General features: G+C 38.5%; 1 protein-coding gene across 1 annotated transcript in view; it reads right to left on the bottom strand.

Annotated features, from left to right (window-relative positions):
- The window catches only part of LOC139735492 (tyrosine aminotransferase-like), a 26,284-nt gene extending 4,123 nt beyond the window's left edge, over positions 1-22,161 (bottom strand). Inside the window, exons 1-9 of the mRNA XM_071646247.1 lie at positions 22,029-22,161; positions 13,287-13,405; positions 9,098-9,263; positions 7,464-7,568; positions 5,604-5,671; positions 4,602-4,760; positions 3,012-3,150; positions 1,674-1,809; positions 847-916 (exon numbers count right to left, since the gene is read on the bottom strand). Coding sequence (XP_071502348.1) covers positions 847-916; positions 1,674-1,809; positions 3,012-3,150; positions 4,602-4,760; positions 5,604-5,671; positions 7,464-7,568; positions 9,098-9,251 — 831 coding nt within the window. The 5' untranslated portion in view covers positions 9,252-9,263; positions 13,287-13,405; positions 22,029-22,161. The remainder of the gene's footprint in view (positions 1-846; positions 917-1,673; positions 1,810-3,011; positions 3,151-4,601; positions 4,761-5,603; positions 5,672-7,463; positions 7,569-9,097; positions 9,264-13,286; positions 13,406-22,028) is intronic.
- Between the last annotated feature and the right edge of the window lie 173 nt (positions 22,162-22,334).

Here is a 22,334-nt window from a genome sequence, read left to right as displayed (position 1 = left end):
AGAAGAGTATTCAGCAATCAGACAACTTAAATGTATGGAGAGATACAGATCATAAACATTTTTTGCTACCTTCACAACATACCAGATTGATATGCCACTATAATCAGAGATAGAAAGATAGGCAAAGGGGGGCCTTGTGGCATAGTGGATAAGACTCCTAGTTTTCTTTTGCAGGACTTGAATTTGGAGATTGTTCAGTGCTTTCGTCCTTGGACAAGATGATTTTACCCATTGGTCCCTCTTGATCCAGGTGTATAAATAGGTAAGTCATTCCCTGGCAATGCTAGGGTAATGATAGTAGTAGGGCCCTCTGGTAGAACAGTGTCAACACTGAAGATGCTACCTTGGATAAAGAGGATCATCATACTATTATCATTATTATTATCATTATTATTATCATTATTATCATTATTTCATTTCATTTCATTTTATTGTTTCTGTATGGTACAATATAATCAACTATGATCACTTTCGAAAATATATACATTGCTATTATTATTATTATTATTATCATTATTATTATTATTATCAAATGATTAGTATTATAATTATTACTATTATTATAATTACCATTTTCATTATTAATGTTGTTGCTGCTGTTGTTTACATACTTTGTGAGAAAATAACATGGCAATAAATAATTTCCCAGATGCATACATTAAATACCATACAGACATTTTGTCAAGGCTTAAGAAAGGAAACCTGCCTGCTGTTAGATCCAATTAGCTTCCAAAAATAAAGAAGGAAAGAAAAAACCCATACATGACATCGAGCAAGGCACAGCTTGAAAACAGAAGAAATATTCTAAGTGAAGCACTATCAGAATGAAGTGTTGCACGTACTCACCTCCTCATCGAAAGCCCCAATGGGATCATGGATGAGTACCCAGCCTAGACGCCAGCCAGGGCACAGAAATCTAATGGAAACAAAGTAACAATGATACGTATATTAACATTAACAATAGCATAATAAAAGAATTCAAATAAAGACAAGATAAAACACTACAACACTAGGAGATAATCTGTCCTGAATGTGATAAAAAATCTACAAAATAAGACATGAATTTATGACTTTGTAGACAGTCAAAATTGATAAAGGAGAACTAACAGTCACTTGTAATAATGTGGCTAAAGCAGATCTTCCAATATCCTCACATACAACTCAGGGACATCCAAAGTATAATATCAAAAGAGACATATTGGCATATTATATGAATTTCAATGGGCAAAACTATCGCATATTAGTATCCTCTTATCTAGACATAGAAAGATATTAGAGAGCTTTAGATTTCGCGACATGGGCGTTTGGAGGAAAAAAGAACCTGCTCTGCACATACGCAAAATCGCTTATCAAAATTCATCTTGTGTCGTTTGAGTTTTCACCGTTGGTTCTGGGCCATTTTAGCGTCTGCAGATGTTCACGATGCAGAGAGTTTGTTGATGTGATCAGATTGGGGAGTCATTTTACTTTGTACAGGCTGCGTTTTCCCATAATCTCCAGCTACTATGCAAAACAACGCAGGAAGAGAAGAGAACTGTGAACGCAATCGTCGTTTAAACGTCCACATCGCAAATCTAAAGCTCCCTACTGACATTTTCAGGACTCCTGCAGAAACCGGTAGACTTGGCAGCTATGCTATGAAGAAGGTGTGATGGATGAACGGAGGAACTCACCTCTTTGCGATACCACCACAGGTGAGGACGGGTGTCTTTGTAGCCAAGGATGCCATGGAGTAGAACGTGTTCCCACTGAACACCATGTCGGCATACACCTCATCAGACACGATGGGGAGGCAATGCTTGTTGGCAACTGATAGAGGGCAGCAAACATTTAACTCCGTCAAGATGATGATGGTAGTACTTTGGACTACTATGACAGTCCAGCATTGTATGACATTTATATAATGGATTGTGCTCAATCTCAATGCATCTACATACATATGTATTCAATTATAAACCTAAATATGTACCTTACAATGTTTCCGTCTGCACATTAATCTATGAATTCAAAATTTCATCTCTGATCTATCTGCTTTTTGTCTGCCTGTATGTATATCATGCTACTCATCTAGGTACTGACCTGGTATCCATTTATCTACTTTTTTCCCCTTTACCTACCAGCTACAATGTTATCTATCTATCTATCATTTATTCATCTGTAATCTATCTATACATCCACTGCTCGACACTAACTTTTTTATCTAATGGTCCGTTTGCGGCCACTAAAATCTTTGAATTTGACATGTTGGTGGCAGAAAAAAATATGAAGCGGCCCAAAATAAAAGCAAAGGTAACAATTCCATTTTGAATCTTAGTTGCCTGATCTGGCCACGAATAAAGATCAGTTGGGTGGAACAACACCAATTTTTACTGGGCCACCATCAATATCGAACCCTGATACATTTATCTACCTATCTGTCTGTCTATCTATCTATCTATCTATCCATCTATCTATCTATCTATTTATCTATCTATCTATCATCTATCACTCGATCAACCAATCTATCATCTGTCCATCAATCTATCTACCCATCTATCTGTCTATCTATCTATCTATCTATCTACCTATCTATCTATCTATCTATCTATCTATCTACCCATCTATCTATCTATCTATCTATCTATCTATCTACAAATACCTATCTATCCATCTGTCTACCAGCACATGTCAAAGTCAGGTGTCTATTCACAGATAATGTTTGTTTATGCATATATTTACAGAGTAAGAGCTGAACAAGCACCGCCCTTTCAGACAGTAGAGAACTCTATACCGTTCCCTGACATCGTGTGCATAAATAAACCCATTAGGCAGACTATCACTTTACCATATTTATTAGCTGGCACAGTGCCAAATACATGTACCTTTGTAAACATTCACAGTTTGTGCCACATGCAACTACCAAACCATCTCATCTACATTCCACAGTACTTTATGCTTCCATCAACTCTACACATATGAACCGCACATTCCTAACAGACCACCCGTTCATGTTCCATAGATGCTATACTCACTGTTGATAATGTCAAGCATGTGTTCTTTGGAGTAGACCGAGCCACAGGGGTTGGACGGGTTGTTGACCACGATGCATCTCGTTTTGTCATCAATTTGCCTCTCCAGGTTTTCCAAGTCTGCTTCCCAGGATTTTGAGGGCTGGACAAACACAAAGAATAAGATAATACAGGAGTGCCTACATGGTTCTTACACATTTCCACATGGGAGCGTAAAGTGGGTGTATAATTTACCCTTTTGAGATGAAACAAAAACCCTCCTTTATTTAGTGCTTCAAAATAGCTCTAAAATGTGATCTAGGGATAGAAACAACCGATGCAATATATCGAACAAGTATAATTAATAAACACAAATAGTAAAAACTGACCAGAAATGAACATCATTTATTAGTGGAAAATTGAGCAAAGAAAATGGGATTCCATCGCGATTCAAACTCGAGACCTCCGGATTGCTAGATCCGGAGGTCTCAGGTTCAAATCCCGATGGAATCCCATTCTGCCTCTCTTTCTTGCGCCATGAGCATCTACTCATGATGGATACCGGTGCATTACAAGTGTTCATATTATTATTATTACCTCCGCCAAGGGAGGAGGTTATGTTTTCATTAACGTTGGTTTGTTTGTTCGTTCGTTCGTTAGTTAGTTAGTTAGATTGTTAGTTAGTTTGTCCGTGTGCAAAATAATTCAAAAAGTAGTTAACGGATTGAGAGGAAACTTGCAGGAAAGGTTGAGAATGACACAAGTAACAAACGATTAACTTTTGGTACTGATCCGAGAATTTTGGGGGAATTTATGAAGGATTTTTGATATTTTGGCAGGTAGGGTCAATGAACTTGGGAGTTCAGGCTGCGCGTATTTGAGGTTTGCCTGCGCGCACTAAAGTGCGTGCTCTAGTTTCTGCAGGGGTAAGGCGCGCCATGCAGCTGAGGGTTCATGACGTAACAAAGGCTTCTTTATTGGGAAATCAGGCAACTTTTATGGGTGGAAATCACTGATATCTCTATAGAAGAACAAGATCAGTGGTGAAAATGATTTGCATGCTTGGCGGAGGTCTGCGCTCTCAGAGTGCTTCTCTAGTTATTATCATTATCATTATTTTCCTTGCTCAATTTTCCACTAATAAATTATAATTAATGCACGTATTGTTAAATATACAAATTGTGAACAATAGTTACAATAAAAATGTTTCCAGCCTAAACTGTCTACAGTTTATGGTTTATTGAGAAAAGTAGTGATATCTCCTTATATTTTAGGCTTTACTGCAAAAGCTTTTTATTGGGAGGATGCTTTATGATACAACTGACTTACACATCTGCATCAAATGTGATATCTCAAACATTTTTTACATCACTGCTTTCCACAGTAAACAGTATCTTTAAGTTGATCTGAAATGCAATTTTAAAAAAAAAATCTGTTATACAATTTATTATCATTATTTTATTTTTTGTGCGCACATATTGTTCATGACAATGCACTTCTGGCATGCAACATGGGTTTTCCCCTCCTGTTCTCCTGGTAAAAACATACAAGTTGGCTACTACACATAACGGCCAAGTTTCTTCAAGTGTTTCACATTCTATTTCTACTACTCACCAACAAGTCATAGTGGCGATACTCAATGTCGTATGAGCCTGATAGGGTGGTGTAGAGTGAAAAGCCTGGCTTGGGAACCAGTATGTTCGTACCAGCATCTGCCAGCACTCCGATGGCCAGATCCAGGGCTCCAGAGCAACCACAAGACAGAATCACATCCTACAAACAATGGAATATAACATGATCAGGACTTCTTGTCATCATCAAACTGGCACCTCTGAATTTCACTGCAGTCTTCCATCAAAGAAAGATTAGATAGAACAAGTTAAATTCACTAGACCTCCAAAAATTAAGAAGTGTATACGGAGTTGCCAATTTCAGAGAAACAGAATATTCTTACTTAGAAATGTGCTGTCAATTTCTAAATCAGTGGTCATTTGATTGTTCAGAGGATTTCTGAAAATTCTGCATCTTAAAAATTACTATATGTACTGTAGAGTAACAAAGGGCTCTATTGCCTTCAATAAAGATAGCCAGAATGTTTTATTCCACCATATGATACACTATCAATGAACAGTTAAATTCATACAAGAAGAAGACATCTGATGTATAGAAACTAATTACCATGAAAAGATTACCTACCAGCACAAAAATATTCCTAATCCCTATTGTATCACCATGGCCTTCCTGTTGAGCTGAGGCACATTGCTACATCCAAAAAGGTTTGCTAACTGTACAACTAGGATAATTTTGGACAGATTATCAACTACAAGATGCTGATGAAAAAAAAAGCTTGGCACCTCAAATGCCTGGGCACATAACGTAATTCATAAACATCTCCAAGGTTCCCCTTGCTCCAAAACGAATGATTAAGAATTATTTCCCACAGTACAAAAGCTTAATTATTAAAATCACACATCTTTGGTGCCCCTAAACTCCCATTAACATGGACATCTACCAATCCACCTCCTCCCCACTTTCCCCAACTCCTCTCAGGTACATGAAGTTTGTTAGTCCCATATACTTATTCACATCTTTGCACATCTGATTGTTTTCACCTACCTCAGAAGTGAGAGGAGCATTGGGGTGGGAGTACTTCCTGGCAACAGCTGCTCTGGCATCCACATAACCTGCAGACAGGGGGAAATAATGTCATCTTTAGAGTTTTCTAATGTGCAAAAGTATCATCAATTTACATATGGTACATAAGAAGCCCCTCTTCAAATTGAACAAGTCTATCATCATTGTGATGTTAATATTTGATCTAATCTATAGGTTGATAAGTACTATAACTACTGGTACTGTGATGCCGTGTTACTTCTCCAATGTGCATCTTTCACTAGAGGTTTATCATGTTACTGTACTTCTTCACTGTGCATCTTTCACTAGAGGTTAATCAAAGATGCTATTTGAACTTCTTATCTGGCAGCCCGAACGTAATCTTCATCTTGACGTTTCTGGAGACAAACCAATTTTTGACAGAAGTCGCTATTCACACAGCCTCGATATTCATGTCTCCCTCACATCCCTGAGTCACTTCCTGCGATGATAATGAATTCCCGACACCATCCAGATGCTCTATCTGAGTCAATCCACGAAGAATACCTTACTCATCAATGTTTTACAGATAACTTGCAAAGTATTGTCAATATGATTCATGCAGCAGACGCCAGTTTCCCATGCAGCCTCACAGCTGCCTTTAGCTAGTGATGTTGATGACTTTGGCTGCAGTGTACACTGGCTTCTTTGACAGCATGCCCTTCAGGCAAATTTACCCAAAAAACAAGGTCGTAAGTAAGCTCAATGAAAATCTAAATCTACAGAAAGTTAAAAAGGTTGTCTCTGACAGAGAATTATTTATGTGTTGTGTTTCTTCCACAATAAATCCACATCCATGCGTACACAAAAGCATTTCAGTTAGAAATTGTACAATTTTTCAGTGAAGCATTTCGAAGAAATCCACTTCTCTTGTCTTTCAACTTAAACCCTTCCTGTCATCATTGTCTTCCAGTCATGAAGACTTAGATTAACCTGAGAAATACTGTCATAGAAAACCTTTACTTTAATGAGAAAAGTGTGATGGAGATAACGAAGGCAGTAAGATAGACACAGCATCATGTGAGACAATATATCAAAATTAAAATGGTGTAGATATTTTATCTTAAAGGGAACTCACCTCACACGTAGATTCAGTGAAAGCACAAATTTAGTACACATCAGCAAATTTTGAGGAAAAATGGACAATCTGATCAATACTGTATATGCTATAATTTTCGCGTACATAAATTTTCGCGAATTGCTGCTGTCACACATTTTCGCGAGTGGTTAAATTCGCGATTGGGGGACCAGAAAAATATGAAGTGGCAAAGAAAGTGTGAATTTTCAACTTACTAGCATATAAGAATGATACTAGTTATACACTGCATGAAAAAGACTTGCCAAACTCTGCAAACTAGTAAGTTAGAATTCAACATTTTTGAAGTGGTTAAGTCCATCGCGCTAGATTTCTGACGATCGAGTGGTCCCCTTGCGATAATGGATTGGCTCTCTACAGTATTCGCAAGTAGACGTGGACATGCGTAAACAAGCTTAGCCAGTATGGTCTGTTCGGTAAGCCATGACATGGTATTCTATAGTACTGAAATGTTCGTATCATCAAGGCAAGGGATTCATTTTGGAAGGTAATATTTTCGCGTGTTGCTAATTTCGCGAATAGCTCCCGACTCGCGAAATTCGCGAAAATAAAACCCCCGCGAAATATATAGCGTATACAGTAGTTATGAATTTTTAAGATTTTGGTGAAATCCATGTGCCATCATCAACGGACAAGTGACATGATGTCACAATAGGGCTATTAATATCTCACTGAAGCCACACATGTACTACTGGTAGATTCCCCTTAACATTCGTCTCTTGGCTTACCGACTGACGGACTGTAGCCATTATTCTTTCCCGACTTCAGCGATGCGCTCACAGCGTCGACCACTACATCACTGGGCTCCAGGTTACCAAACTTTGTTGGATCGCCTGCATGGTGGAAAACACAGAGCAATCCATGAACAGCTCCGCATAGTGTCTATGTGACTGCCTATGCTATTGAACACAGCTGTTTATTGGTCAGTGTCTGTTGATGCAAATATCATTTACAGTAGCTTTAAAGGTCCTGTTTACATTTAGGAACAGTGATTTAAAAAAAAAATGTTAAAGATATCACTTTTGATGCATATATGTGTAAGTCAGTTGTATCACAAAACATCCTACCATGTAAAATTTTTGCTATAAAGCCTAAAATATTTAAGGAGATATCACTATTTTTCTCATGAAACCATAACTGTAAATGGTTTCATCTGGAAACATTTCTACTATAGACATTATTAACATTTTGTGTATTTAACAATACTTAACATCGATTATACTGGTTCAAATTTTTGCATTGGTTGATTCTATCACTTATGCTAACCTATCACTAAAGCACGAATGCTGGGTTTCTGTTTCATCTGCAAATGGTAAATTATGCTTTTAATGTTGCATTCAACTGCATCCCAAGTTCAGAAATTGTCTCTTTGCTACAAACGGGCAACATGAATATCAAATCATTGTGCAGCAAATCATAATCACATATGAACTCATTCTGAAAACAACGAATGAATATCCCCTAAACAAGAAATACAAGACATTGCCTTGGACTTTGTAGCAAACTTCCTACTGCATCAGTTCCTGGTATCATGGTATGGCTCCCTTCTTGACTAATTACGTGAATTCAGGAAGGCGTGAACATCCAGAATTCATACAACTGCTGCGTAAACAAACAAAATGGGAAATGTTGTCTGACGTAACCAAACCCGGATGGAAAGTAATACTAATACCGTACATGACTATGACAAAATTCCCCTGTGTATCCACAATCTGTCAAAACAAAACTAACAATGAAAGCCAAGGTCATGAGATGTATGAGGCACCCCATAGGCACACATGACAACATTGTAAAAATGTTTGTTTCCACTTGTCTAAAGTGTGCAAAATTTAGCCCACTTGATACAGCTAATCAAAACCAACAGCGAAGATCCGAGCTCAAATACGCACCTTTGCAATTTACTGTCAGAGTGGACAATTTTTGTAGGAATATCATTTTTTTTTTCAAGTTTAAGTGGACTTTACTCTTTTCTAATTTTGCAGCTGAGACTATTTCTGTATGTAATTTGATATCTCCTGGAAATATATATGAAAATATATTTGCAAAAATTTCTATACCACAAAACATGCCACATTTACAAAACTGAATCTAACTTGACAATCATTGGGTCAAGGTACCAAGAATCTGCCGTGGCCGAGCCGCGGCCGAGCCTCGCGCTGTAAACGGGGTCCTAGATGGGGTATGAAATCTTAACGTTTATTGGCATTTAAGATGTGTTTGGTACTACCTTTCTTACGATTTTAGAAGATATACAAAGGCAGTCTCATCCGAAATATAAGTTTCTTCTCATGCAGCATCTGAAATGCTGTAACTGTAAATGTAGAGTGTAATGCCCCATGGCTTCAATGGGAGCATCACTCACCGATGGAAAGTGCAATGATATCTTTCTCGGGGTTCGGCTCCAGCTTCATTCCATCCACAATTCCTCTGATGGGGTTGATGGTTCGCAGAGATGCATTGGAGGCGCTCACCACCCATCGCGCCTTCTTGGAGTGGCCGTTGTGCCTGCTGGACATGTTCCCTTAGACCTTCAAGACAAGATAGGAACCTGTTTATCATGCATTAGAGAATGCTGCCCCTTGTAGTCTACCTGAACTATGGTCATAGAAGCTTGACACCTTAATTACGATACTGTAGAAGTGCATATTTTTTTGCAGTGTGGATATTTTCACAGATTTCATGCGAGATGAAACCAGCACAAACAAAAACATACACAAATCTTATGCGCACTGTACTGCTGTTTTATTATATTTGGTTTTGGGGGGTTTGCTTGTCCAGTACCGTGCAATGTGGTGAACTCTTTGAAGTGCTCATGTAATAGTCTGCAAAATTCCTCTTACTCAGCTGAGCGCAAAAAACCAATCGCGCAGAAATTTCTATTTTTATGGTATGTTAAATGCTGCATTGACGATCAAGTTGTTCAAAGCAATTTTACAAATTATGTCAATATCTTCACACAATTAATTTTTCATTTTCCCTAGACACCTGCCTGAGTATACTCGGGACTCGTCCTCAACAGGTTAAAATTCATGTACCACAAATATTTCTGTGTTCACAGTAACTTGTGCCTGTGTCCCACCAGATTAGTTACAATGTATGTGGGTATTTGCAGTACACTAACAACAGGTGATAAAAAAATCATGACATAATACAAATCTATACAATGCATGTTTCACTGATCATGCGAAACATTGAAAATATGCTGAATGAAAGCAACAATGACTTCAAACCAAAAAAATATAATTCTGTCACACAAACCTTGTTGACAAGAGCCAAATGACAAAATTCAACAACACATACGCTCCTTTACATCACACCCAGCATCCTAATACTATACCCTCTCTCTTGACATTTCAGGGAGTGAAAGTTCTCTCTTGCAATGAAACTAAAATACTTCCGAAATACTTGCTGGGTGCCAGTATCACATAGCTATTGCCTCAGGTCTCTGTTGCAGATGCCGCAGGGCTTTGATAAAATATATGAAGACCAAAACAATTGAAAAAGATACAACCCACTAAAGAAACCAAAACAAAAAAAATATGAACAGCAAAGGCGATCCCACAGAAAATATGTAATAGACAGTAGATGTTTTACATTAAATCTATATCTGCATTCTCATTCGTTTTGTGACTCTCAGTATCAAAACTATAACAATACATTTTTTTTATGTACATAACTTCTGATCATACATTGTAATGCCGTCATCCATGATTGCCATTCTAAGTAGCCCTACCCATGTTACAGTTATACTCTCAAGTATACAATTAATATTTTAGAGGGGGATATAAATAAAAATTTACAAAAACTGAAAATGAAAAATGTACATTCTAAAAATCCAGCATGGCTTTGCAATGGAAATGTGCAGAGCAATTTTTTTTTTCTTGCAGACTTGCTGGGTACCCGTACTGCTTGCTATGCATGGTTTTATTAATCTGGTTCTAAGGTTACAATAGTAAAATAGCCAAACGGAAATAGGATCATAAACACAGCAAGAGCTTTGGGAAACAGTAGGCCTACAGTGTGACATCCTGGGTGAGAATATCATGAAGCAAAATGATGTAAATTTGAATCACTCTGTTTGAAAAAGGATGAATATTTCATGGACCCATTGTAAAAGTTAAATATTCTAGTGGCTTTGGAAAACTGAAGATAGTCTTTTATTCATGAATGGTGTGTATACATACTGTACCATACAAAAAGTGAAACATGTGACGGCACTTCTGAAACAAAGCGCTTAACAATTCCACGTCTCGCACAACCATACAGTACTTAGTGTACATGTAATTTGCTACTGGGCAAGCAAAAATGAGCAGCACATATGCAGTATGTACATTAATGTACATTTAACGATAATGTACATTAATTGTAGGTATTCAACCATAATATGTCATAGAAAGTGTTTGCATAAAAAATAAAGTGAGAGAAAAAGAGAAGGAGAGAGAGGGAGAGAATATATTGTACACAAGATAATCAGATGAGCCTAAACACAAACCATCAAGTGTGTGTCTGTTTTAAATAAAGAAAGAAGAAAGAAAAAAAATGGGGCCCTATACAGCAAATAATTTGCCCCAGACAATACTGACATAAATCAAAGATCATATTAGGTATCAAATAAGAATATTAGATATGCCATATGATGTCTCCACAAGGGAGCTCACAAAGTCTCCACGAGGGAGCTCATATTGGAAGTCTCCAGGAAGCCATCATGTGACACTGTACATTTGTGGAAATGCAAGTTGAATTGTAGGACCATAAGAGAACATCCCCCCCCCCCGCATGTTGCTTTGATGCACAAAAAGGAGGGAGGAGGAATTGTGCCAAAAACTGACAGCATACAATATTTTTTTTTTATCAGATCTATCCTGAAGTCATATGTCACATTAGTAAAAAAACAAACAAATGAACACACACACACACACACACACACAATACAGAAATAATATTAACCAAGTTGATGATATTCAACACATTGCTGCAATTTCACCCTTTAACCTTTGAGGATATTTTTTTTTTTACCAGCAACTGCTTGGTCTAGCTGTTACAGAGAGTAGAGAATGAACATACAGCCCTGCTCAAAAAAACAAACATTCCTTTCATTGTTTGTAATGTTTTGTAGCTCTTTTAAATCAATTTTTTTCTCCTCTTTTGTACATGTATTAATGCCTCCGCTGTGAGGGCGGATAGCAAGGGCCTGAGACTAAAATACAAATGTATTATCAAGAGATGAATGCTCTATCCGAGGATCTGGGCATGAATGAAAACAAAAGCGGAGCATCAGTCTCCATTCCAGCTAAAGGGAGCCAAGACATTACACTGTACACGGAGAATTCTTTGACCTGAAGAATTATGGCACACAGTGTAGACTATCCTGTAGATTCTGCACTAATAGACATGGTTTCAGCTCACAGCGCATCCAAACTTTACTTTGTCTTATGCCCAGTGAAACACTCCTACCATGTACACAAAACGTGACATTATTCCTATTCATATAGATCTATTAATCTTAATCAAATCTACTGTCTATATATCTCTGTTCATATCTCTCTCTGTATTCAATGACTATAATCATAGTATGTTATCATACGAAATACACAAAGAGTCTACTCTCAAGTAGTTCAGCATTTGGAGACATAAATGTGAGCAGAGAGTTTGTTCCAGAGGTTAAGAGTTTTCATTTTCTTTTGTGGGACTAATGTTGCAAACACATGTACCTGAATGCCCATGCATCTGCCATGAATAATCCACACATACATGTAGGTATGCTGTCGTTGTTGTTTTTTTAAAGAACGAAAGAAGAGAGAAAATGGGGCCCTATACAAATAATTTGCCCCAGACAGCACTTAACAAAAAACAAACATTATAAATCTTACAGAGATATAAACAAGAATATACCAAGTCTCCACAAGGGAGCTCATACTGTCTCCACGAGGGAGCTCATATCGTCTCCACAAAGGAGCTCATTAAGTCTCCACAAGGGAGCTCATATTGTCTCCATAAAGGAGCTCATTACGTCTCCACGAGGGAGCTCATATGATATTGATTAATATATGCTGATTTACACTACAAATCACAAACAACAAACATACAGCTGTACTTACATGTATATCCTTCCAGCATTTCAACTGATCGTAATAAATTTCAATAGACAGTGAAATAACACTCCTCCAGAACTAAGAATGTTTCATGAATCATTAATCACCATCAAACATCAATGCTGTGTTAACAATGTTTACAGTATACAGAGGTACATGTACATTTTGAACTATAGATGTAGAAATTAGGTGTTTGATCGAACAATAAGATCAATCTATTTCTGTCACTTTGAGATATTTGAGATTACAATTGTAAGTCTGCAACAAAAAAAGAGAAAATATGGAATATACTTCATCATAACTTCTAAAAAGAATATTACCTGTTAAAATGCAACATGGGAAGTATTAGTGGAGGAGTTTTATTTTGCTTAATCTGATGAAGGACTTACATCAAAGTGTTTGAAAACGGAATATACTGGTACCCCATTTTGTGATAAAACTATTCAAAGTATGTCTTACCTTCAACAGTGCAGCAAATACTTCTTAGATTTTCTACAGTGGGCTACTTGGCTCTCTCTCTCTTTCTTCTGGAGTAAGGCTTGCAAACCAATGCTGAGATCTTCTTAGATATGCTTGATCTGTTGAAAAAAAAATGCATATTAGCAATAAAACACTTCACAGTTAAAAAAAATAACAATAATGGTTCATTAGCGTAAAGGCTAAATGCGATATCACCATCTTTAATAGTAACTTGGTTACAACAGATTTTGCTGTCAAATTACTGTATGTTACCCAGTACTAAAAAGTTCAAGATTCTTCTCATCACCTACAACATCATCCATAACCGTTCACCCATATATCTAACTGACCTGATCTCATCGAAACCCAGACCGGATACACACATGGACCTAAGATCATCATCTGCAACCCAACTTAAACTTGGCCCTCGCACCCACAATCGTTATGGTGACCGTGCTCTTTCCGTTTGTGCCCCCCTCCTTTGGAACACTCTCCCTACTCACATTCAGACCTCCACCTCCGTTGACATCTTCAAAAAGAAACTTAAGACTCATTTATTTTTAGAGCAGAATTAATGATTATGTAGGCCCTGTATGCATTTGTGGTAAATTATTTGTTATTCTAAGCTGATTTGTATGTTTGGTTGTGTAGCATTGTAAAGGGCTTAGAAACATGTTGTACTTTAAGCGCTAAATAAATATTTTATATTATTATTATCATTACTAATCAGTGGCAGATCCAGGCAGTGGCACACTGGGCGCTCCCCCGGCCTTTATTTTTGTTAAAACAAAATAAATAAAAAGAAAGAATGCAAGGGGGTGGGGGTAGGAGTGAGGTGCATGCACCCCCTTTAATTTTGTAAAGGCGCTTCCTCTTTACAGAATTCCTGGATCCGCTCCTGATAATAAAGGAAATAAAGGAACATGAACTATCAGTACGATCACAAAATAAGAAATATCACACCATCTTAAACCTGTCTTTAAAGCCCTTGTGAATGAAGAAAAAGGTCACTGGGTTTACTGAGGCATAATTAGTATGCACTTCCAAATTTTACTTTGTATGTGTGATATGTCATCAATTATGTTTATGTTTCTAGGAAACAAAAACAATTGAAGAACTTTACTCTTGCTTCAACTTGTTATGAAAACAGAAATTTGGTATCATTCTATGTTAGAAATGATGATTTTTTTTTATCACAATTCTTCCCATCTCCCTGGTTGACCATGTATGGTATGAGTACAAATTTCAGCAACAATCCAGTGCAATCCAGCCCTGCTTACACTATGTACATTGTATGCAGGGCTTATAAGTAGAGCCAACAGCCCCAGCTCGTTAAAATCTGTAATCGTGGCACTCTGGCAGCGCGACTGCATGCTGACATGTAACCGCCTGAACCTGTGACCTAGTAGGCCTACATTGCTGGTACCCTTCTACAGGCTTCATGCAACATTAATGCTAGAAGTGACTTTAATCTACACCATTCCAGCTTCTCATCAAAATCTTGACTGCAACCTGATCTGACCATAAAGCTAACAATGTATCTTATACTCCTCACTAGTTTAATATTTTACATTGCACACAGTAAACATAACTTGTTGTGGGATATAATTTGCCTACCAGTACATGTTGTATGTATATGGCTAATGTACTGTCACATCCTGTTCTATTTGTAACATGAGCCGTAAAGACTGAGCAGTATTATTTTGTTGTTTTTCTCACTCTCCATACATGTTGCCAATATCATGTCACAGGGGTAAGGAGTCCTGTCTCATTTTAGCAGTGCTTCAAGTAATACATTTGCCCACATACAGTAAATCACCAATGGGCACATGAAAACCCAACTTGTGAGCATTACGCTTAACCATGCATAGTTCTTGAAGAACAATTTATTGAAATCCAAGGCAACAAGTAGACATACAACACCTACATACAAAACTGCAAATAAAGAAAAAGAAGCAGTTTTCTCATTGTTTGGGCAAGTGCATCACTGGAACAGGCCTTTATTCATTATCTTCCTTTGCAATTTATTCATTGTCAAAGTTCACAATACATTTCGTATTAAACCCGTTCCATTTGAGAACCTGGCGACCTGTGTATTAAGTCGATGGTGATTTCAAAATTCAGTATGGAATGGGTCAAAGCAAGAAACCTACACAACAATTACTGTACATTGTATATGACTCTGCCAATGCCAGATACATGTACAATTGTAACAGGCACTGGTAACTTAACTGTGCATTCCTCATCTCATTAGAGTGAAAACAAACACACTATAAAACCTAGCCAGGAATTCTTGTATTTGTTTTCATGTTCTTGTTTAAAATCATTTTCACCCATATTTTACCCTCCTACTTTGAATATCAAATGTTTGTGCAACTTGCAAATGTCTTTTAATCTCTATTGCCTTTTCCTCATCCTGACGTTCCACCATTCTTTGAACAATATCAATGTGGGTATATAGTGAAGGCTCCCTTTAACCTTCACCTACTGTGTATAAATCATACTTTTTGTTACAAAAAAAATTGCTGTATGACATAATTCAGTTTTCATATCCTTTCCATCTACACGTATTCCAACATCGGTCGTTTTCTCTCTGTCACACACACACACACACACACACACACAAGCACACACATGCAGTGGCGGATCCAGGGGGAGCACACTGGGCACTCACCCCCCCCCCTTATTTATTTTTTTATTGTTAAAACAAAAGATTATAAGATATATAAAAAAATGGGGAGGGGTGCATGCGCCCCCCCCCCCCCCCCTTTCATTTTGTAAAGGCACCCCCTCTTTACGGAATTCCTGGATCCGCCCCTGCACATGTAAATGTAGAGGGAGAGAATGAACCTCACATGGGGACAGTGACTTTCCATGCTGACACACAGCTCTGTGCAATACTGCATGCATGAGTAGAAGTACCACGTGATTTGACTGCCTTGCATAATGCCACCCTATTGTGCAGCATCCGCAGGGGACCACTCTCAGACAAACGCGCTAATCATCTGCATCCAAATGCCCTAGAAATAGACCCTGAATGGCCTATTATGGAACATCGAATTTGCACCCCTGAATGGCGTCGCACCTCCAAACTATAAGTACATGTCCAACAATGCAGAGATTCCCAGGCATCTCTTACACTGGAAATTCTCCCTTCTGCACCCCTAACAAACTGGAGACTATGATCGTGTGAACATACGCATGAGATTATGTGCACACAACACGCTTAAAAGCCCAAAGTGCTAGGTCCCAAGTGGCTTGGGAATCTCAGTTATCTTTTGACATTTGATGAAATAAAGTTGGGCAGGAAAAAAGTAAATTTCAAGCAGGAGAAATTCAAACTCAAGTGGGAGTGTAAGAGATTTTGTGAAAACTGGCTTCAATGTGAGAAAGGAGTCTCTGTCAATTCAATGGATAACGTTCAGACTGTGCAATCAACAAATTTAGGCAGGGATTAGGGTAGAACATGAAAAGTCTGTGATTATGTATGGATTTATCTAGCATTTCTAGACATTAATGAGGGATAATGACAGTGAACAGCAAAAGAAAAACAAAACAAGAAGAAAAGTCCTGATAAAGTAATTTCTGGTTTCCACTAAAAGCAGCGAGTACAGCAATGATTTAAAAGCTTGTTACTGTACATTGACTTTGCATCACTTACCAGTGCTTCTGTTACAGCGGCTCCCCATCATCGGCTGAGAATTATATTTAAGTATATTTCTTATGCCACACATTGTGGAGTATAAATTCAGTTCACATAATGAAGATGTGAGTTTTAATAAAATAGCCAAAAACAAAATAGAAACACACATTGTATGATATACATGTACAAGGATGAGGAATGCAGAGCAGAAACAGAGTTCACTTCTTTCATTACAGAACAGGACAAAATGAAACATAATTTCGTAGTGCAGGATGTATGGTTGGACCTACCATTGTACATGTTAATGTACTACTAATCGACCACTTTTTGATTAAAGACCTTGTATGTCAGAAAATATCCCTCAGTTTCATCTTAATTTCATGTCACTGTGGCAGAAAGTACCGCAGATTCATATCCCGGGATCACATCTTCTATCTTCAATTCTTTCCCCTCCTGTTTCCTCACGTTATTTACCTGTTCCTCCTCTATTTCTTTTGATTTATATCAGGGTTCGAATATTTGAGCGTACTGCACCCCATCTCATATACTTTTGACTTTATACGCAAGAAAGGCATTGCGCAAAGGCAGTTGATGAGTACTAGTAGTACAAATGTAGACTTACTATACAGTGTATTGTATAGACATGTCAGTACCCACGCACTCACAATCATAAAATCACTTTAAACTATGTGTGTATGGTACATACAACTGTACATATACAAGTACATTGATGTAACCTGACATCACATTTCTGATTTAACTCTGAGATTTCATTACAAGAGCTTCGTTTACAAAGCATCAGTTGTCTTTAGGATGAATCTGCCACAAGAATTGTTATCTAATTCTATAGTGACTGATATTTCTATTAACTGCTGAAGATCTTAATCATAATGATAAGGAGAACTCAACCACCTTGCAAAAAAAAAGTAAACTTATCAAATTCTGCCTTTATTATTAAATACGAGGAGGCATGCGTGTGCACATTTAGTCTTTCTAGGTGTCATAATTTTTTTCTCACCTTTATAGGAGCCCCCCCCCCCCCCCATTTCTTTTAAAATTTCTATTGCTTTCATAAAATTTAAAGAGGGGGCGTGCATCCAGTGCGCCCCTCTGGATCTGCCACTAAAAAAAAAAGAAGATGTACTGTATATTATGTATGTCTTTCAATGTACATTAATTTTCATTCATTCACTTACAGAGGCTCTGCATTTATGTGAGAAGCTACACGTAATACAAAGTTTACACCGCATGGCAACAGTAGTGTAGACAGAAATCAAGAAAAAGTTAGGTTTCAATGGAAGTGATACCCACTGAGAGCCCTGGGAGAACTTTTGCCAAGACTCAGTCATATTCATACAATGTATCCGTGCACTGGGGGGGGGGGGGGGCATAATCTCTCTCTTTCTTAGGCAGGCACACCCCCTTTTTTCCACTACATGGCTGGGCACTCATTCAAACAAACAACAAACAAACAAACAAAAAACAGTAGTTCCAAGGCTTGATAGCTTTTGACTTAAAAGCTCCAAGCTATTTAGAACTGAAAATAGGTGTTTTTATGAAAGATAATTACAAATAAACTACTCTGAGTTCTCATCAAATTATGATTACTTCAAAAAATTGGCATATCATCCAATCACACATACACACACCAGCATTATATTTACATATATGGACTATACTTAACCTTTTCTGTGCCACTCACAACTCAAGCACAGAAAGTATTGATATGAAAAGTACAAACTATCAGATACATTGCACATAGAATGACACTTGTCATTCTCTCACATCCAGCATCATACCGCCATCTACAATGCAGTCTGAAGAAGCCACCGGTAGGAGGCGAAAGTACTCACTAAGGTACAATTCATTTTTGTGATATGAAAGAGGAACGTATTTCTATGAAATCACCGACAGAGCTACAAAGTGTCTACTTTCCTCACGCATTTATGGTCCGTCTCACGATTTCACGCATGGCACCCATTCTTCTCACTCATCGGGACATATAGCTAAAAGGATTAAAGTGATAGTTGCAACTGATAAGTATATTTCCCTTTTGTCTCTCAAAATAAGTAAAAAATGGTCACTTAAGTATGCACTAGATCGCTCCACTAAAAGCTAAAAATCGACAAAGCTCCCTATAACGTCCTGGCAATCATTTTTTACCTTGCCTGTTAAAATGTTCTCTGCAAATTGTTGCCCAGATGTTTTTGCCATAACTTGTCTCCTTCTATTTAAAGTTCTACCCTAGCCAGCTAGGGTATGCGTAATTACCAGACATTTATACCCCCACATTTCCCCTCAACAACCCTTCTGTTAAAACGCTGTTGCGGTATCATTTCTTTGATAGAGTGGTACACTCAACACGCTTGCACAGTAGATCTAGTCCAAACAGAATGACATACCTTGCACCAATCACATGCATGGATTGTAACCACACCTCCTATGCGCATGAACAGGTACTACTGAGGTACTGTAGGTTGTTATGGAAATCTACGGAGAGAAGGCTCAGTATCTGTTAAAATGGCAGGGCCTACCCCTTGCTCTCTCCTTCACCCGGGTTCAGTTTTCATTCATTGCTCGAGGCGAGGAATTTTGTTTTCTGGACGTTGTCCTGACATTGTTGGGGTTTAATAGATTCTATAAGTTTAAGTTATAGACTAACTTAAGGTCTGTTAAAACAGGGCTTGAGTTGAGTTAGGGACCTAGGGTAGTCTACCAGGTTACAGTATATGGCCAGTGCAGTGCTGGGCCCGTTGCATAAAAGTTATTATATAACGTCTGAAGAGATCCTTGTCATTTGATTGGTTGTTTGACATTGATCATTCGGCCCATTTCCAGGGATGCCAAGTTAAAAAAATTTTTATGAGTGAGATTTTCATGACTCGGAATCTCGGCGCGCGAATGTGCGCGTGAGCGAGGGTGTGGGAGGGGTTTTCACCCCCTCCCACGGCCCGTTAGGGAGCTTTTTCAAATTTTAGCTCTTAATGGTGCGATCAGGTGCATACCTTCTGTAAGTGACTATATTTTTCACTTATTTTGAAAGACAAAAGGGAATTATATACCTTCAATTGCAACTATTACTTTAATCCTTTGAGCTATGCTCATTATCAAATTATTATAGGCCCAAGTTGCAGACTTCGCCCGATGCGTGAGAATAATGGGCGCCATGCGTGAGATCGTGAGACGGACCCTAAATGCTTTCGAGTCTCACGCAGAATGCGTGAGACTTGGTAGCTCTGCATTTCACGATGACGTCATCATCCGTGCAATTGTGACTCCATTCACCGTGCAATTTTGGAGCAATTCGATTTGCTCCATTGCACGCTTCCTGAGAGCCCGACACACTATGTGTGTAAAACGCTTGCATTCGCAGTGTATGTATGCTCCAGCGCACTAGAATAACGTAAAGCGCTCAGTGAGCACTCTCGCGATCTCAGATTCTCTCTTGTTTCTAAATTACTAAAACATCAAATGACAAGGATCTATTTTAGGTGTTATATAAAACAAATAATAAATGTTTTTCATTCTTGCAATGGACAGAATATTTCATTCGGTGAAAGATGAAGTGTTTGATCCATTCACCTTGGCTGCGCCTCGTTGAATGGATCATTTCATCTTTCACCTCTTGAAATATTCTGTCCATTGCACTCATAAACATTCATTATTTGTATACTATTGTGGTAACTTTGCCATCCAAATGGTAGCTACCATGGAATCCTCGATTTTGATTGGCTGTTGAGTATTGTTACCATGGTAGTTGGTTGGATGGCAAATTTACTACAATAATTAGCAACTTTTGTGCAACGGGGCACTGGTATGATTTGACCGAAAGATCGGTCTGTATCTGTCCGTCGGGGAATGTTCCGCGGAGACTGCGTCTGGCTTCACGGATCCCCTCCGTATACAGACCGAAGTCAATGATTGCGGCTCCTGTGTGGAGCAGTCGCGCACAGATCAAACGTTACGATAAACCAAATTTCAGACAGCTTTTTTACATTCAAACAAGTTTGACATGACATGACACATTATGCAGCAATATTTGGGATAAATTTCTCAATTGTGCAATCGAAATACTCACATAAACTCGGTTATAACGCAGACATTTTATCGATATCGCAACATCGCCATTCGCAAGCTGTAAGTCGCCATTTTGAATCTGTAAGCCAATCACATGCGAGGTAGGTGTTTTAGTAAAACAAACACGTAGAAACTACCTCGCATGTGATTGGCTAATAGATTCATAGTGTATGTTTCTGCAGTTTGAACGTGACGACCCGACAGGCTGTGTTTTACATTGAAAATTCTACTAAAATTTTGAATTATTCATTAATCTGGTGAGTTTAATGTATTCTTAAAGAGCTAATTTCACTATACAAGCTTAAATTTGCCGACCTAGGTCCGTGAATTAGACGCAATCGAGAAGGGTGAGGTACCACCTCACCCAATTTTCCATAGAGACAGTGGTTAAGAACATCCACACAGCAATGGGTACTGCAACCTTCCGTCTGTCTACGGAGGACAGCGTTAAATGGCAAAATATAAAAAGAGTCCTCCGGACAGACGGATCTTTCTGTCTATGGTATGATAGGCCCTACTCGGTAGTATGGTGCTATGGTAGTTGGTACCAAGGGTAGGCCCTAAGGCAACAGGCCTAGGGGTCAGTGCTGTGTGCTGTGTAGAGCTCAACAAAGTACAGACATGGACAGCAGGGCTGTGTTTACTGTTAGTGTTAGCAGTGCATTCAGGTTTAGAATTTATGTGGTATGCAGTCTGGCTACGCTAAACATGTGATCCAACAATGAAAAGATAAGTTACGCCTACATTGCATTTACCACTCTACCATACGCATGCACTGCACAGTCGGCCACCATCAGGGCAGGGCGGGCGGCCGCAACCTACAACGGATCTTGTTGACATTTTGCAGCGCCTTTTACTACGCAGGACTGCATTGTCACCATGTCCGAAGCCTCGTGCGGCCGCGTTTACCAATACAAAAGCCGGCCGGCGTTTAACCGATTATGAGTGCAGCAGGGCATTACCATGATTACGGACGTTTCTGAAGATCACTAGACTGTAAACTGCACTTAGAATTCACTTACCGATAAACACTCACGCTGAAGATGGCCAGACTTTGTTTTCTCCGAGTGTTACACTTCTGAATTCTGTAAAAATCGTACACTTTGAATTTCGTCTGTGTCTCTGCACTGCTACGGTCAGTTTGCTGCAACGTGTGCAAGTACTTTGCGTGTGGGAAGAATGTACTAGCTCGTGAGTTGATTGATTGCTCGCGTATGCTGACGTAAGAGATCAGAGAGGGCTCGACTTATTGCAGACACTCCATTGGTCGAATGATGTGGGTGTGGGCAATAGTTTTGGCGGTCACATGCCTACACACATTACACGTA

The sequence above is a fragment of the Diadema antillarum genome, unplaced genomic scaffold, assembly GCF_040938485.1.
Source record: "Diadema antillarum isolate AM-2024a unplaced genomic scaffold, OU_Dant_1.0 seq00000581_RagTag, whole genome shotgun sequence".
NCBI classification, from domain to species: Eukaryota; Metazoa; Echinodermata; class Echinoidea; order Diadematoida; family Diadematidae; genus Diadema; species Diadema antillarum.
The sequence above is the reverse complement of the archived record's forward strand: the minus strand, read 5'-3'. Positions and strand labels throughout refer to the sequence as shown.